The sequence below is a fragment of the Mus caroli genome, unplaced genomic scaffold (genome assembly GCF_978045245.1).
Source record: "Mus caroli unplaced genomic scaffold, Mus_caroli_1 scaffold_4, whole genome shotgun sequence".
NCBI lineage: Eukaryota > Metazoa > Chordata > Mammalia > Rodentia > Muridae > Mus > Mus caroli.
In genome coordinates, this window is record NW_028227259.1 from 38,741,290 (window position 1) to 38,758,580 (window position 17,291).

The 17,291-nt window shown below is 50.6% G+C and overlaps 1 protein-coding gene across 2 annotated transcripts in view; it reads right to left on the reverse strand.

The window, feature by feature from the left end:
- Window positions 1–17,291, reverse strand: part of Sorcs2 (sortilin related VPS10 domain containing receptor 2) — a 389,043-nt gene that overhangs the window by 217,967 nt on the left and 153,785 nt on the right. For both annotated transcript variants that reach the window (XM_021162553.2, XM_029478093.2), the window contains exon 2: window positions 6,976–7,043. In XM_021162553.2, the coding sequence (XP_021018212.1) occupies window positions 6,976–7,043 (68 nt within the window). The remainder of the gene's footprint in view (window positions 1–6,975; window positions 7,044–17,291) is intronic.

Genomic DNA, 17,291 nt, shown 5'->3' on the forward strand with positions numbered 1-17,291 from the left:
GCCTGGAGCGGGATGATGCTATTCATATCAATTTTTAAAACAAGCTCAGTGTTTGGTTGTCTGATTACAGAGAGTCATGCATTGTCCTGAACCAATATAAATTGTGATTTATATGTTGTCGTATGTGTTTAAATTTCTGCTTTATAGGTAAGCTATAAAGCAAACTGGAATGGTCCACCCCAAGCTTAAGATGGAGATTGCTTCCAGGTAGACACTGGGGAGAGGGGCCGGGGGCGTAGCAGAAGGGCAAAGGGTGAGTTTTATCTGAATCTATTGCTGTCTTTAAGAAAGTGTGACCTCTCCTGCAGAGAGGGAAACATTTAACATCTATGAACTAAGCTGGGTGAGGCCCTGCCGTGATGAATAGTGACACCCTGAATTCCACTACTTACCTGGGGTGTGCCTGCTCCCCCATCTGCTGACCCTAGGAACACACAGGACGTCAGACTAAGTACATCAGAGGTAGATTAGGAGGAACTGATGGAGATTTAATGTGCACTAGCCCGCCTCTGCCACCGCTCCCCAGGCTGGTGTTTTACAGCATTCTGCACTTTTCTCTATATGTCAAAGATTCCATAATTAAGGAGAAGCCAGGAGAAAGAGATGCTCTCCACCCCCGACAAAGAGGACAGGTTCCAGCCAAGCCTGGAGGGGAAGCCTGGATCATCCCATTCCAGTGCCACTGAGGCTGCTCCTGGCTGCCTGTGTAGCAGGCCCCAAGGTCTAATATACCTGTGGGATGCCACAGGGGTGGTTCTGGTAGAGTCCTCTGGGTCGTGGAAGTGTGGCCCTAATTCAAATTCACCTTCTTCAATAGTCACCTTCAATGTAGATCCTGCAGGCTGTAACCCAGGGGGGAGGGCAGGAGTAAGCAGGTAGACCATAGCCAGCTTTCTCCTGGCTCAGAATATGCCCTGTCTCCTTTCCCTGCTTGACAGCATCTGAACTGACTGTATTCTTGGGCTTCTCCTATAAAGACCTCATCAACATAAAGAATCTTCAAGATCCCAGGAGTGTTTCCCTAAAACCACACCTATGACTCAGGCACACATCCATGTATCCACCCATCTGTCTGTCCTTCCACCTATCCACTCATCAACCCACTTACCCAGCTATTGTTCCAACCAGCTAGCTCCATACAGACATGCATATGCACACATACACATATACACATATCTATATACCATCTATCCATCATCCCCATTCATTAGTTCACCCATCTGTCCACCGACCCACACATTCAAGGCCAACATGCATCCCGAGCACCAGTCAGTACTTGGTTATGGCATCCTGTGATCAACTGTATGGCCTTACAGGTCTCCACGCTCATGACTTGTGTTCTAGTAATAGCAGAAGCAGTATAAGCAAGAAAACAGAAACTTCCATGAGAGAGGTGACAAAGAACCTTGTCGGGGCAGGGGATGGGGGGAGGGCTCTGTACACTGAGTGGCCTCCTTAGGGAAGCTGTGCTAACTGGATGATAAAGTCAGAACTGAGGGGCAATGCTAAGTGCACGCCAGACAGGAGCCAGCACACACAGACACCTACAGACACCCAGATGGGTAAAGCCCAGCTTGACCAGATACTACCAGTGGGCTGCTTAGCATTGCAGAGACTCCCATGTTGTCTGGAAGCAACAGGCCTGTTGTCCTATGGACAAGCGGTATCAGGATTTCCTAGCACTTGTTTAGAATGCAGCCTAAGGTCCCATCTCAGAGCATGGCATCCTGATCAGCATATCATCTACATTCTGAGTCCTGGGCAGAGATGCAAGGCTGAACTGGTTTCTCTGCACCAAGCACATTCAGTGGGGTAAAACAGCACCCCCAGGTGGCCAACACTGGTTCTCGACGGGCCTGAAAGATGTGAATCCCACATAAAAAAAATACATGTAGAGCCCTTCAGTGAAACTTCAGTTATGTGGGAGGCCATTAGGAAAGTAAGTTTTAAAAGGCTGGGGACAATAGTGGGGACAAAATGCTGAGAAATGAACCCCAGGCACTGTGCAGGGGCTCCCGAGAGGCTGATCTCAGTGTGTCCGTAGGGCTGGCCGAGTTTTAACACACAAAACCCATTCCTGGGACCCATTCTGTTCCAACAGTCAGTCACGACCCTGACTGCCTCTGTGCCTTGCCTGGGGGTGGGGGTGGGGGCTCCAGAAGCATGGAAGGGCCCAGCAACACTCTCCCAGAGAGGAGGGTGGGTGGTAGCAGACACAGCACTGTGCTGTGAATTTCTCTTTATCTCATGTTACAGCGCTGTTACAGAGCAGATACAAATATCACACAAAACCCTCAGAGACCAAGAGCACCCGCTCTGCCTGCCAGCCTCCACATCTGGACCATCAGGGGTTTCAGTAGAGGGTTGGAATGGCAGATGTGAGCCGTGAGGGGGCACTGAGTCCATCCATGGCACCAGACTGTGTGTTTTTCAAGTCCATGGGTCTTCTGGGAAAGGATGGGCGGAGACACGGTAGCTAGCTGAGGAGGGCAGCCAGGATCTAGCCATGGATGAAGAGGGACAAAAAGAGTGTGGCTGGGGAACAGAGGACAGGGCAAGAGCCAGTTGCCATTTAGGAAACCAATGGCATCCCCAGAGCTTAATGATGGAGCATGTCATGGGCTGAGGGGTAGCTCCCTCAAAGAGATATTCATGTCCTGAACCCCATAAATTACCAGGGGTCTTTACAGAGGTGGCTCAGTTAAGATTCTCGAGATGAGATGTCCCAAATCGTCTGCTCAGACCCTAAATCCAGCAGCCACTGTCTTTAGAAGGAATACACAGAGAGACAGTCATGTGAAGGCAGAGGCAGGGGAACTGACTCAATAACTCAGCTGGTAAAGTGTCCACTGTGCAAACGGGAGAACCCGAGTTCAATGCCTGGAACCCACGTAAACAATGCAGACACTGGGGTACACACTTCTAGAGGTGGGGAAGTGGAGTCAGGAGGACCCTGCTTTGCTGATCAGCCTGCTTAGCCCGCTGGGACAGCTCCAGGCCAGTGAGAGACTCTGCCTTAAAAACAAGACGACAACAAAAGCGACTGTCTCCAAAGGAATGGCACCGAGGATTGACCTCTGGCTGCCACAGGCACGTGTGCACGGAGGCACGCACACCTGCACACCGTGCCCACATGCACCTGGGCAGTATTGTCACATATTGTGCATATCAACACACAGCAGCAAGGTCTCAGTGACACAGCCACCAGGGGCTGGCAGGGACACGATGACCTCCCTTCCCAGTCTTCAGGGGAAACTCTGCCCTGTAACACCATGGTTTGAACCCTGGAGAGCCCCTGGCTGTTGTTTTAAGTTCCTCAGTTGTGGTCATTTGTCCCAGTAGCACAGTAGCCCCTGCGCCCAGAGTTTTAAGGATAGACAGAGTGCGCTGACTCTAGCTTGGATGAGGAAGCCTTAGGTAGGCCCTGTGAGCCCAGAGAAAAATGAGATAGGAGACTTCAATTCCCTGGTGCCAGCCAGCAGGTCCTAAGATGTGGATGTCTCTCCCAACCTAGTGTACTGTTCACAGATCCAAGTCCGGCAGAGGATGCAGAGAGAAGGTGCTAGTGATGGGTCAAGGAAGTCCGTGAGGGAGAGGCTGCTGACGTGAGGCCCATTAAACACAGAACAATTAAAAATGCATTCAGCTTCGATTTCCCAGAGCCATTTTCAGAATGTAAATACCAGACCTGTCATTAAAAATGTATTTATTGTGATTACACAGGAGAATTCTTGGGAGGATCGGTGTGCATTCAATAAGTGTGTATTTAATAACCCCGCTTAATACGTGTTCTCCAGACATTGGCACCTGAACCATACATTCCATGGGCCTCAAGTGCAGACAGCACACGTAGGTAGCACCCAGGAAAGCACAAACACTGTGCTCTCAGCCTCTCAGTACCCTTTGCCCTGTCCCAGTGTGGGGAGAAATACAAGAGCAGATGAGATTCCAAAGAGAAAATATGATCGGAGCAGCATGGAAACTGTTCCTCACCGGAAATCGAAAGGATGCTGGAATACTGACAAATGGGTAAAGCTTAGATGAAATGTCATACTAGTGCTGTGAGCATTAGATGCTCCCCAGGTGGGAGCTGGGGGCACTGGACCCTCCCCAGGAGGCCAAGGCCTGGAAGAATCAGCTCAAAGGCCCGGAAGCAGCCAGGAAAGTAATGGCTGGGCAGGCCTCACAGTATGCAGAGTGGAAGCCTGGTTTATGAGCAACAGAGAAAGGAATGCAAAACTTCAGCTCCAGGCTTCTCAGACTGTTAACTCCGTGCAAGCACATCAGCACAGAAAAAGCAACATAGAAACCCAGAGAGCCGCTGCACCCGCCGAGGAGATGGGGGAAGTTTCTGGAAATGACTAATGCTTCTGGATGCATTTTTAATCGAGCCGAGGAAACGTCTGGGTGGAGAGACAGTGACGAGATGAGAAAAATTAAGATCTGTTGCTTCGCTTTGGGGGAAATCCAAATTTAGACTTACTGTGCTCGGGGATGTTTTGTGAGCCACCTCATCCCTCTCCTCCATTTGACCGGCCTCACACAGATGAGGAAACAGAGGCTCTGTGAAGAAAGTCTACCTGGCCCAGGGTTCGAACAGGGTGCTTTGGCCTCCGGGACTCCCTATTGGCTTCTGTAGAATTTAGAGCCTGTCACTCAGGAGTCCTGAACCCAGGTAACCTTCTCTGTCCTCCATATTCCATGAGGTCCCAGTTAGGTCTCAAACCCAGGGCAAATGGCTGTGGTGCCTATTTAACACATCAAAGTAGACACTGGTCTCCAGGTTCTTCCCACAAGCCCTCAGTCCCTTTCTACCTTTGGGCCTCCTGGTTGCTACACCTAGTTTTCTTTTCTTGCCTCTCCCTTCCCTTCCCTTCTCCCTCTCCCCACAGGGAATCGTTCAGTCTGGTCACGCCCACTCTGGACTCTCCCAGATGCCCCCTGCCTCTAACTCTTCCCTTTATCTGCAATAAACGTGCTCTTCCAAAGTTCCTTAGAGAACTAATATTCCTTTTCATTTCTGTTTTATTCATTTATTTGTTTCATTTAACAATCAGTACCTACATCTAGGAAACACCTTGCAAAAGCCTGACTGCCCCAGGGAAGCAGCTCGCGACCCAAACACCAGACACCATTCCAGACAGTCCCACTTCATGCACCTTTAGCCAGGCTGAGAGGCCACCGTGAGTGGAGGAAGCTGGCATTCTGGAAATTTTTAGGGAAGGTATCTAAGGGGGTAGTTAACAGAGAAGCCCGGTTGCTGGGGTCTGAAGTCTGGGGTAGCCGAGGAGTTTTGTGTACTGCACAGGAGCAATGATGGCTAACTCTGTTCACGTAGCACAAGGAGACTGTCAACATAGCAGGAAGGTGAACGTGTCTCTATGCACTTGCCGTCCCAGGTGATGCCCCGAAGCCAAACTTCTAGTGAAGCTAAGAGCTCCTAGGATTTTATGTCTTATCCATCTGTGCATTTTAGATGTGTAGACACGTATGTGTGCTGTGGCGCATGGGTGGAAGTCAGGGGACAACCTGCAGGAGTCAGTTCTATCCTTCCACTATGTAGGTTCCAGGGATTGAACTCAGGTTGTCAGGCTTACTGGCAAATGCCTTTACCCACTGAGCTACCTCACTGGCCCACCACTGGAATTTAATGCCTCCTTCATTTTGTAGCCTCGTTCCCCCTCCTCAAGGGGCCTCAAGAGCCAGAGCAGCAGGACACATTGGGAGCATCAGAGCCACCCCAGGAAAGCTGAGCCCACACAGGAACATGGCCCATGGCTGACCGCTTTTCTCAGTATTGTCAGGAGACGAGTTCCTGGCTAAGGGAGCTAGCCCTTAGCTAAGTTAGGGAAGCAATAACAAAAACCCAAGGGGCTTTAAGTATACCACAGTGACCTGGGCAGTTGACTCCAAGGAACACTGTCATCACAGAAAAAAATCCACCTCCAGGCACCTTCTGAACACTCTCCTAACAGGCCACAGAGATAAGAAAGGCGGGATGTCAAATCCCACTAATAGGAGCCAAGCCAAAACTGAAGAGAATCCCCACGACCCAGAGGTGCAAGTGGCTCATCCTGTAAGTCATCCTAATGAGCCAGGCACAGGGATGCAGGCCTGGTCCAGCACTCTGGAGACAGAGGCAGGAAATTGCATGATAAGTTTCCAGGCTAGCCTGGGATACAGAACGAGACCCTATCTCGAACAAACAAACGGTCCCAACTGGCAGGTATTTTTCAAATCCAAATTGAAATGAATTAATCACTACTGGAAAAACACACAGAGAAGACAAAATGATCCCACACCAAGAATAACTGGAGGGGCAAGATTCTCATGGGAGGAACGATACCCTTCCCCCAGAGCCGAAGAGGCCTCATGCTCCGAGCAGAGCTGAGGATGATAATGGCCAAAATGGGCTCTGCAGCCTCCTCCTCCTCCTCCTCCCTCCTCTCAGACATCAAAGACAGTCTGATGTCCTTGGGTCCAATTCATGTTTCACATATAAAGAGATATCCCGCCTGGGTGGGTTATTTATTTACAGTTCTTTGGCTAAGCCGGAAAGAAAGCAAAATACCCCAACAATGAGGCCAGCCTGAGCTTTGGGGGGGGGGGGCTTGGGAGCTGCCTATAGAGCCCAGAGCAGAGCCAGAGATATTGTGCAGTGACCTGGATTCACGCTGCCAGCCTCCTCCTCCGGGGAGGAGGCAGAAAGAAACAGGAGAAAACAACGGGCAGAAAAGAAGCGGGAGGGGAGAAGCGGTCCAAACGGTTGTCCATCTGCCAGCGCCCTTTGTCCCCATGACGAAACTCCTAATCCGCTCTCAACCTCTCCATTATGCCTTTCCAGCCACTGAGAAGCGGTGGGCCCCACTAGTGGGCAGAAGCCGCTGTCCTGGGTAGGACTGCAGCCTCAGTCGGGAAACTGGGAGATGATGACACACAGGCGTAAGACAAGAAAAGCCCAGCAGGCTGACTTACCTCCACAGAGAACTTTCCAGAACCTTGCCCATGTCTGCATGGTAGTACTTTGTCAGGATCAAGATGACCTGTGGTGTCAACAGAAAGGAAAATGTGGACATCAGCTGGTTTCAAGGTTCCAAGAGAGAAAGACAGTGACACTTTACCGGGGTGTGGGATCTCTCAAACCCCACTTCCTGAGTATCATAACACTGAGACTTGGACCTAGTCTCTTCTTCGGAAACTCCCTTTTTCTCTTTAGAATGATTCTGGAGACATCCCAACTCATGAGAGTACCACGTAACTACCCCTCTGTAGGAATCACTAAACCTAGCCTCAGACAATCCCAAAGGATAGCCAGACATTCTGCAGGACTCTGATCCCAGAATGCACACCTTGACAGTCAACACTTGTAACTGAATAGGATCCACAGTCGCCTAGGAGATAAGTCTCTGGGTATGTCTATGGGAACTTGTCAAGACTGGACTAACTGAAGTGGGAAGATCTTGAGGTATTGGTACCACACTATAGGCGGGGCCCAGGACTCTATACAAAGGAGAGCATGAGCTGACCACCAGCAATGCCACCAGGCTGCCTACGCACCTGCCACCATGCCTGCCCCACAGATATGGACTGTATCCTCAAACAGTGAGCTAACACAAACCTTTCATCTGGTGTGTTTCTTCTGCCAGATATTTTGCCACTGCAATAAAGAAAGTAAACAAAGCAAGCAGCAAGTGTGTTTGGCAAGCTTCTGAAACCAGGGCTGTACATCAATGCATCAACACATCCCCTGCAACACATGGAAGTCACCCTGAGGCCGTGCTGTCACTCCTTGTCCTGGACTCCAGAGTGATGACAGGGGTTGGGAGGTGAGGGTGACAGCCAGAGGGGTCTATAAATCACCAGCCGACACTTTTATTTGTTAAACTACTCAAGACAGGTGCGGAGGCATGACAAAGTAGCAGGAAAGAAAATACAACTGTTCAGAAAAAAAAAATGGAAATTAATGTGTTTCAAAGCACTCAAATGTTCTTCAAAACCTATGCTTAGGGGAGAGAGAGAGAGAGAGAGAGAGAGAGAGAGAGAGAGAGAGAGAGAGATGGTCGGGCAGCCTGGGGGGAGACAGAGATTGATCTGCAATTACTCTGCTAGCGGCTGGATTCTCATGTACATCAAATTCCATTTCATTCACTGCCAGTCCATATTACCAACACCTAACAGTCCCGTTGTCATGGGAACCTTGGGAGGTGAACCTGGACACACTGGGTTCTGGTAGAAACCCTTAGCCTCCTTAATTTGGGCTACCACATTGACCATGCTCCCCGCTCTGTTCCTCCCTCATCAAGAGCAGAACTTTGCAGGCAGCAGGTCCCAAGAGGCTGACTGATCAAGTATCTGTTTTTTCCCTGATGATTAGAGTGGGGGGGGCGGATTGGGGTGTTGGGAGCTGGGACAGCACATAGCCGAGAGGCAGGGATGATTAAAGAGAAAAGCGGAGCCTTGTCAACGGAGGCAAGATTGGCTCTACCTCTCTCTGAACAAAGCGATTTTCTCCCGTCAGCCTACGGTCTGCCCAAGTCAGAGATGATCCGCCAAACACAGAGGAGGCAGGCAGAGTGACAGAGCCGCGCTGGACAGGAGACAAGTGTGGTCTTAACCTATTGATTTATATTTCATATAGTCTGCTATCCCAGGGGGCTTCTGAGGAGCTGGAGTGTGACAGCTGGAAGGGACCTCAAAGTCAGTTTTACCTTGTTCAGAATGGAATCATCACCCTGTCCCGGTCCATGGCCCAGGCCACCAGGTGGGGCTCACCCTCCTACCTGGGATCAAGTCCCTTGAGGCTCAGAAGCTGAAAGGTGGACAATCTCCGGGTACTCCAGCCTGAATACTTAGGTTCTAATTCTGTATATGGTTCCACCTCTCCCTCCTGAGGACTGTTGCAATTCTGGACCATGCCTCTTGCCATGCTCGGGCCAACCAGACCTCTGCAAAGGTTGTGCCCTGCCTGCCACCCTCTGCCCTTCCATCACCTGTGGTGGTTTGAATGAGAGTGGCTCCCATTTTTGAATGTTTGGTTCCCAGTTGGTAGACTATTTAGGAAGAGGGATGAGGAGGTGTGGCCTCATTGGAGGAGGTGTGTCACTGGGGTTGGGCTTTGAGATTCCAAAAGCCCATGCCAGAACTAGACCTGTGCCCGTACACTCTCTGTTTTAGCTCAGGATGCAAGCTCTCAGCAATTGCTCCAGAGCCATGCCTGCCTGCCAGCTTATTACATTCCCTGCCATATTGATCGTGGACTCACCCTCTGAAACTGTAAGCAACCCCCCATCCCCCATTAAACACTTCCTTTTATGCGTTGCCTTGGTTATGGTGTCTCTCCTATCAATAGAACATTATTTAATATACTACCCCATTTCTTGGCTATTTCATTAGACTTCAGACATCTGTCTACACCATACTGCCTCCAAGTAGGTTTGTAGAACCCTGCACTTGGTTCAGCTCCTCCCCAAGACTACAAAGCTCATAGCTCTGTCCTTGTCTGCCTAAGTGTGAGAACTGGACAGTCTTGGGCAGAGTGCATACCATGTAACAAACTCACTGCTAGGACCTAAATAATCAACAAATCAACACAATGATGCCAGACAGGGGTCTTCTTGACTCTGACTGCATGCTCACAAGTCACCCCTACTTTCACTAAGAGGATACACCATCCAGTCCTTGTTTAGGGGTACAGAGTCCATGTGACACTGTCCTCTTAACTCTCAGTGGGACTTTGGGCTTCCAAGTCAAAGGCCTGAGGTTATCTTGCTAGGGACCACTGAGATGATGTGAGGTTGGGGAAGCCAGACAGCAAGAAAGTGACCACCTAAGATCCCACCTCATCCCATGTCCCCAGTCTCCTGATCTGTGGTCAGAAAGCACTGGAGAGGACCCAGAGCCACAGTCACGTGCGTGAACCATGTCACAGGGTTCTCTCAATCCTTCACATGCCAAGTTCCCAAGATGGTCTAAATGGTGTCCCTCTCCCACAGATGGCGAAACCAAAACACAGAAAGCACAAATGTTTTGCCAAACCATACATGCTATGGGCCAAATCGGGCCTCCGTCCTGGGTCTTCTCAAGCTAGCGGGCTCCTTTCTGTCCTGCCAAAAAGCAGCTTCAGTAGCTTTTTATCACAGAAGCGGTTTCAGGGAGCTCAGATCTGCGACATGCTGGTCAGGAGTCCTGATTACAACTGAAACCCTCTGTGGAACAGCCCACAGCATACAGCATGGGCGGGGTCCCCACAGCTCTGGGCACTTTGATGTGCGCCTGGCCCACAGGAGCCCTGCCCAGAGGGCAGGAACCACCAAGCAAGAAACTCCCTGAGGCAGCAGCCCTAGTCACTCTTTTCTTTTTCTTTCTTTCTTTTTTTTTTTCTATTTTTTTAAACATTTTCCCAGAGATTATGTTTTTTTTTAATTGGATATTTTCTTTATTTACATTTCAAATGTTATCCCCTTTCCTGGTTTCCCCCCCTCCTGGAAACACCCTATCCCATCCTCCTCCCTCCCCCTGCTTCTGTGAGGGTGTTCCTTTACCCACCCACCCACTCCCACCTCCCTGCCCTTGATTCCCCTACACTGGGGCATCTATTGAGCCTTTATAGGACCAAGGGCCGCTCTTCCCATTAATGCATGACAAGGCCATCCTCTACTACATATGCAGCTGGAGCCATGTGTACTCCTTGGTGGCTTAGTCCTTGGGAGCTCTAGGAGGTCTGGTTGGTTGATATTGTTGTTCTTCCTATGGGGCTCAAACCCCTTCAGCTCCTTCAGTCTTTTCTCTAACTCCTCTATTGAGGACCTTGCGCTCAGTCCAATAGTTGGCTGTGAGCATCCACCTCTATTTGTCAGGCTCTGGCAGAGACTCTCAGGAGACAGCCATTTCAGGCTCCTGTCAGCATGCATTTCTTCCACTCTTTCCTGTCACCCAGCATTTCGTCTCACTTCTGGTCTTCTTGGTCTTAGGGACTGGTCCTCATTTTGTGATTATCTCAAAAGGCTGCTGGGTATCTATTCTGCTGACTGTATGCCACGAAGGGCCATCTGACCTTCACTGACACATCACAGGAAGAGACCATAATAACTGTTGCCCCTTAATGCTGAGGAGACTGAGGTACGGATCTAAAAGGCCCTCCTGGCGTCATACTCAGCAGCACACACCTCATGCCCAAGCCCAGGGCTTTCCTGGGTCTTCTGCTCATCACTATCCCCAACCCTGGTGACCTCAAAAGATCAGCAGGTGATCCTCTGAGGCACTGTCACTCTGAAAGCCATGCAAGACATCTAGTTAGGGAGGCTCTGAGGTCACTAGACTAGACTGTAAGCCCCATAAAGAACAGGGCCTGGCCAACATGACTGTGGAGGGGATAAAGCCAAGCTAGCAATATAAGCCCTTTGAGCCTGTCTCCCCACCTTCTGTGGAGCTCATTCAAGAATAACCTGACACTGGGGCCCTGGGGTTTGCTGAGCATGACTGTCAGGCTTCAGCAAGCACACCAAGGACTTCCTCACACTCCACCAGCATCTGCTTGCCAGGCCAGCTCTTCTCAAGATGCTGTTGGAGGGCATAGCAGGTCATCACTGCTCAGTGGGAAGGGTCTTAGTGTCTTATGACACTGAGGCTGTCCTTGCTCTACCCCAGGGTTTTATTTCAACCCAGTGTGAATCAAGAAACCAACACCTTGCAGAGCAGCCCGGAGACCTAAAGAGCAGCTCTAAGTCTGGTCTTCCCTCATCTGCTCATCAAAACACACTCAGGCTTCCTCAGTGGCCTTAAGTCTAGAAACCAGGAAACTCCCACTGAGGTCCACGCTTTCAAAAGAGCCAGCAGAGAGCAGTCCAGAAGCAATTGGCCTTCCCCTGAGCCAAGAATAATCAGAAAGGAAAACAAAACCCAACAAACTCTCAGGCCCAGTTCACTGTCAATCAACAGAGACCACATAGCAGCAGGATGGCAGAGGGGAGGTGATTCGCCACAGGGAGGGAGGGAGAAGAGGAAGGAAAGGGCCTTGTGACTCTGGCAGTCAAAATCACCTGAGGAAAATGAGAGGACAGAGTCAGTGCCCCATTTCCCACAGAGGCATTATCAAGTCTTTCTACCCAAGCAGGACAAGACAGCCCACCCTTGATGTGGCCTAGCCTGGGGTCTCATTCCCCCTAGTCTGTCACCTGTCACCAGGCTTTCTAGATCTAATTGTCTGTGCAGGTGAAGGCCACAGCTCTGACACTCAAATTCAGAAGTTGGCCTGGTGCTCATGGTCCATTCAGCCACACTGGGATCAGAGCTCCTGTCTCCTTGGAGGCCTGGTCCTCCCCATCCTCATCATTACAGCTTGGTCTCTGGTGGGCTAGGCTCTGACAGGCAGCCCTTCTCCCAAGACCTCATTACCATGGCTGTCACTTGGGCCTTTGCGCATGTGATTCACATGCCTGTGTCTTAGTTAGGGTTTTAGTGCTGTGAGCAGACACCATGACCAAGGCGAGTCTTATAAAGGACAACATACATTTGAGGCTGGCTTACAGGTTTAGAGGTGCAGTCCATTATCATCAAGGCAGGAACATGGCAGCATCCAGGCAGGCATGGTGCAGCTAGAACTGAGTGTTCTACATCTTCATCTGAAGGCTGCTAGCAGAATACTGGCTTCCAGGAAGCTAGGATGAGCATCTTAAAAGCCCACATTCACAGTGACACACCTACTCCAACAAGGCCACACCTACTCCAACAGGGCCACTCCCTGGGCCAAGCATATATGAACCATCACAGCCTGGGACACTCCTTTCTACTCAGTGTTGACTTCACCTCATGATTATTAAGCTCTCCTCCTCCAGGAAGCCTTTCCATAGGCTGAGTGCTCCAGGAGTGAGGACCTGCATCTGCATCTGCCTCTGGCCCCCACCGTCTCCAGAACCTAGCCAGGTACCAGAACGTTAGTAATTGCTGAGCAAATTAATCAGCTTAGGACCAGGGCAGATGAGGCGGGCCAGCTTCTGGTAAGGCATTCCCCCTCTACCTTACCGTAACCTGCCCAGGTGTGGAGATGGACTCTAGAACAGGGTATAAGCTGCCATCCCTTCAAAACCCACATGCTTCGGGGCAGAGGCTCAGCCCGAGGCCATGGATGGATCTGAACTCTCAGCTCCCTGTTGTGTGATACACTGGCCCTCATAGGAGGTACCAGCGAGCAAAGATGCTGGTGTGGGGAGCAAGTCGTGGGAAAACCTTTTCAACAGTAGCAAGTAAGTAAATCCCTGTAGTTTCCACCCCATGCATGATATGCAATCCCACACAGCCCTGTGTGTCGGTGGGGTAACCACGCTCACTACACAGAAAAACAAAGTGGGGGTGGGGGAACAGAGATGAAACCATACCCTTGAGGTCACACAGCAAGCACACTGCTGGGATTTGAATGAGGGGATGAGTGCAAAAGATGCTGATGTTAAACATCTTGGCACACTAGGCACAGGGACTCTGATGGGAAAGGCAGCTAGAGTGCACATCTGTGGTGCTTGCATTCCCAGACCCCAGCAATGACAACTCTATGTTTGGCTTAAAGATTCTAAGCAGGGTGGTGTAGCTGGTACGACGTGGGGGACAGTGGCCAGGCTCACAGGTCTTGATGCACAATATTCTAGAGAGGCTGTGCAACCTTCCCAAGAGGGTGCCTCCTGCAGCAAAGTCACAGGCTCCTGGGAAGGCAAGTGCTTCTGCGGGGCATCTCTACCCCTTCCATCTGGCTCTAGAAAGGCCTGGCTCTTCTGGCCTTCAGCAGGAGAGGTTCCCAGGGATCCACAAAGCTAATGCTTACTTTTGTCCCATGGACGTTCAGGCTAGACAAGACCTTAACTCGAGTCTCTAAAGTTAAGCAGGACTTCCTGCTCCATTACAACTTCATCAAAAGGTTGCAGCCCTTCAGAGAATGGTTGTACAAAGGTGTGACATGCTGTCCCTGGGGAAGGGGATGGAGATGGCAACGCTACAGGAGACTGGAGACCATTTTGATTGCACTAATCAGAAAGAGCATTCGTCCCAAATTCCTAGCAAATCAGAAGCTCTGGGGCTACGAGGCTCTCAAGAGGCCTGGCTGGGCCAGAGGGAATTAGAACGGCCTACTTAAGCTTACAGAGGCCCACAACCAAGCTCTGCAGATGGCAGCATGCCTACTGTGCAAATGGCCACAGCTGTCAGGTAGGTAGCCACATCTGGGACAGGGGACCATAAGCTCCAGACCCAGAATGACCCCTTCCCTCTGAATCAAGCAAGCTAGCCATCACTCTGGAGAGCCCAGGGTTGAAGGCCTTGGTGCAGGGCACATCTGTGAAGCAGCAGTGTCCCACTGACTCAGGTATCTATGGGGCCACTGAGTCTCAGTGTCTCCATCTACCCAGGTGGGGCAGGAGTTGGCCAGATCCAAGAGCTCTCACCAGGAATGCCATAGCCAACCACAGAGTCTATTCTTACAGCTGCCCAATGGGCCTCTCTTGGGAGGCCTCACCTGCCACCCAGATGCAGAGGAAAACCTTGGAAGAGCCACAGGCAGGATGGGTGAGACAGGCCTGTTTACCAGTAAGGCTCTTTCAAGGACCTTCCTACACTACACACTGTAGTGGGGACATTAGCAGCTCCACCCTTACGCAGGGAACAATCAGAACAGTCAAAGTCAATCCCAAGCCCATTTGTCTTCTGACCTGGCAACTCCACAGATGTCCCTCCCCCCGAAACACAGATGTCAAGCCCCAGCTGAAGACTGCATGGGGCCACTTCTTCCAGCCCTGGGCTGGGAGAAAGCATTCTACCCTGGAAATCTAGGCAGCACCATCAGGGAGATTCACAGGCTGTGTGAAGACGGGAAGGGAAGCCCCTGAAAACCATAGTATGCCACTTCCACGTGGGAACAGGGGACAAGGAAGGACCCCTGGGAGGGCTGGTGAAACCTTTCCAAGCAGCTCCTGGCGGGGGGCGCCCCCTGGGGGGGGGATTTCAGCCAGACATTTCAGCCTTCCAGTATTCATCTTATTCTGAACAAGGGCTTCCCATGTACTGAAGAAAAATGTGAAATAAAACTACCAGGTTGCCTCCTTCTAAGACCCCCCTGCTACCCCCTGTTTCTCCATCCTTGATGCAAGCAAGCCTCATATATAGAGGTACTCTTTGCCTGGCCTAAGGTGTGGGGTAGACATACACTCTCTTTTCTTCTCTTATATATTATATCCTGACTGCAGTTTCCTCTTCTCCCCCCCCCTCAGTTTCCCCTTCCCCTACCTGCCCTTGCCCCTAGATCCACCCCCTCTCCACCTCCTGTCTTAGAGAAGAGCAGACCTCCTGAATACCAACCAAACAGGGCATTACAAGCTACACTAAGACCAAGCACATAATATCACATCAAGGCTGGATAAGACAATCCAGGAAGAGGAAGAGTCCCATGAGTAGGCAAAAGAGTCAGGGGCAACCCCCACTCTCACTGTTAGGGCTCCCACAAGAACACCAAGCTACTCAGCCATACATATATGCAGAGGACCTAGGTCAAACCCCTACAGGCTCCCTGATCTCTGCAAGCCCCCTTGGGTCTCTGTCAGTCGATTTTGTAGGCCATGTTCTTGTGTTCTCATGGTGCACACGTGTTCTTAAGCACCTGATATGTGTCCAGTTCATTGGTCAGTATCATCCACCTCACTTCTCAGACTGGAAGCCAAAGCATCAAGACAGATTCCATCCTAGGCCCATCAGAAGATCACAGCGCTAGAATCAGACCATGGTGACCATGGCGATCAAGGGTCCATTTTCTAGATTAAGCCCTGGGTCTCTCCCAGCCTGACAAATAACTCTAGTGCATTTGAAACCCTCTCCTGTGCTCCCAACAACCCAGATCCTCTGCCCTAAAAGGCAGCCAGCTCAACATAGGTCTTGCTACCTACCTGCCCAAGATTCCTCCTTCCTCCTCTATGAAGAAATCAGTTCTCTTAAGTAGAATTGGACTGGGTATTCTTTTACCAGGGAGAGGAGCCATGCTTAAAGAGAAGGTGGGGAAATTCAGCCAAATTAGAAGGCCAGGCAGAGCTGCTGGCTCACCAACTCAGAAGACCTTGGTCAGGTCAACACAACACCTATCTCAAATAACCCCACGGCTTTGGCTCCGACCCTGGCCTTTTCCACATCTGCCCCAAAGCCCTAAAATACCATCTGCCAATGCCCAGGATCTCAGTCACCAGTAAGTTGTCTATGGGAGCTAAGCCCAAGTCCCTCAGTCGCCTACAAGCTAGACTCTCTTCTTTATGTATCACCTGTGTTAGCTGTTCAAAGCCCTGTGTTCAGGGGCTGGTCAGAACTCTGGCTGGGAGCACTCACTCACTATGTGCTCCTCTCTGAGAACACCATTCTGCCATTTGGTGATACAGTGAAGACAGAGTGAGTACAGGGTGTAGCCTATGCATAGTGGTTTGAAGATGCTTAGGCCATGGGAAGTGCTACTATTAGGAGGTGTGGCCTTGTCGGAGGGAGTGTGTCACTGTGTAAGCTGGCTTTGGGGGCTTCTAGTGCTCAAGCTCTGCCCAGTGTAGAAGATATAGTCTCTCCTGGCTGCAGTCAGATCAAGATGCAGAATATTCAGCTCTTTCTCTGGCACCATTTCTGCCTGGATGCTGACGTGATGATAATGGACTGAACCTCTGAAACTGTCCCAGCCCCAATTAAATGTTGTCCTTTATGAGAGTTGCCTTGGTCATGGTGCCTCTTCTCAGCAATGGGAAACCCAACTCAGACAGTCACTGAGGTGGGGAAGTTTAAGTTCAAGATTAGGGTCTATTTAAGGGTTTGTGCCAGATCTAAGGCCAAGGTTGGGTTTGGGTGGCAAGATGGTCCTAAACTCCCAGGCATCTTTATCTAAGAGAAAACAGTAGGTACATCCTAAGACAGGCAGAGGAAGTGATGAGTACAGCCAAAGAATGCCAAATTGCTGGAATCATCCTGTTCTCCAGCTTCCAGCCCCAAGCAGTGAAAAGAGACCAGAGACACTCCTGCTGCTATGCCACATCTGGGCACTTGGTTATATCAGCCAACAAACTGATACAGACTCCTGCCTCTCACAGATGGGAACATCAAGGCTCAACTGGCCAAGCTGATGGTGAAGCCCGACGCTCTCCCACTGGTCACTGATAATTCCAACGCTGGGTCCTCTTCCCACTGCCCCCAACTGCTACTCACAAGAACTGTCCCCAGATGAAAGAGAAAGTAACAGACACTGCTTGCTCCTTCCATAAGCTCTTGGGGGAAAATTGTGGGGTCCAATGGAG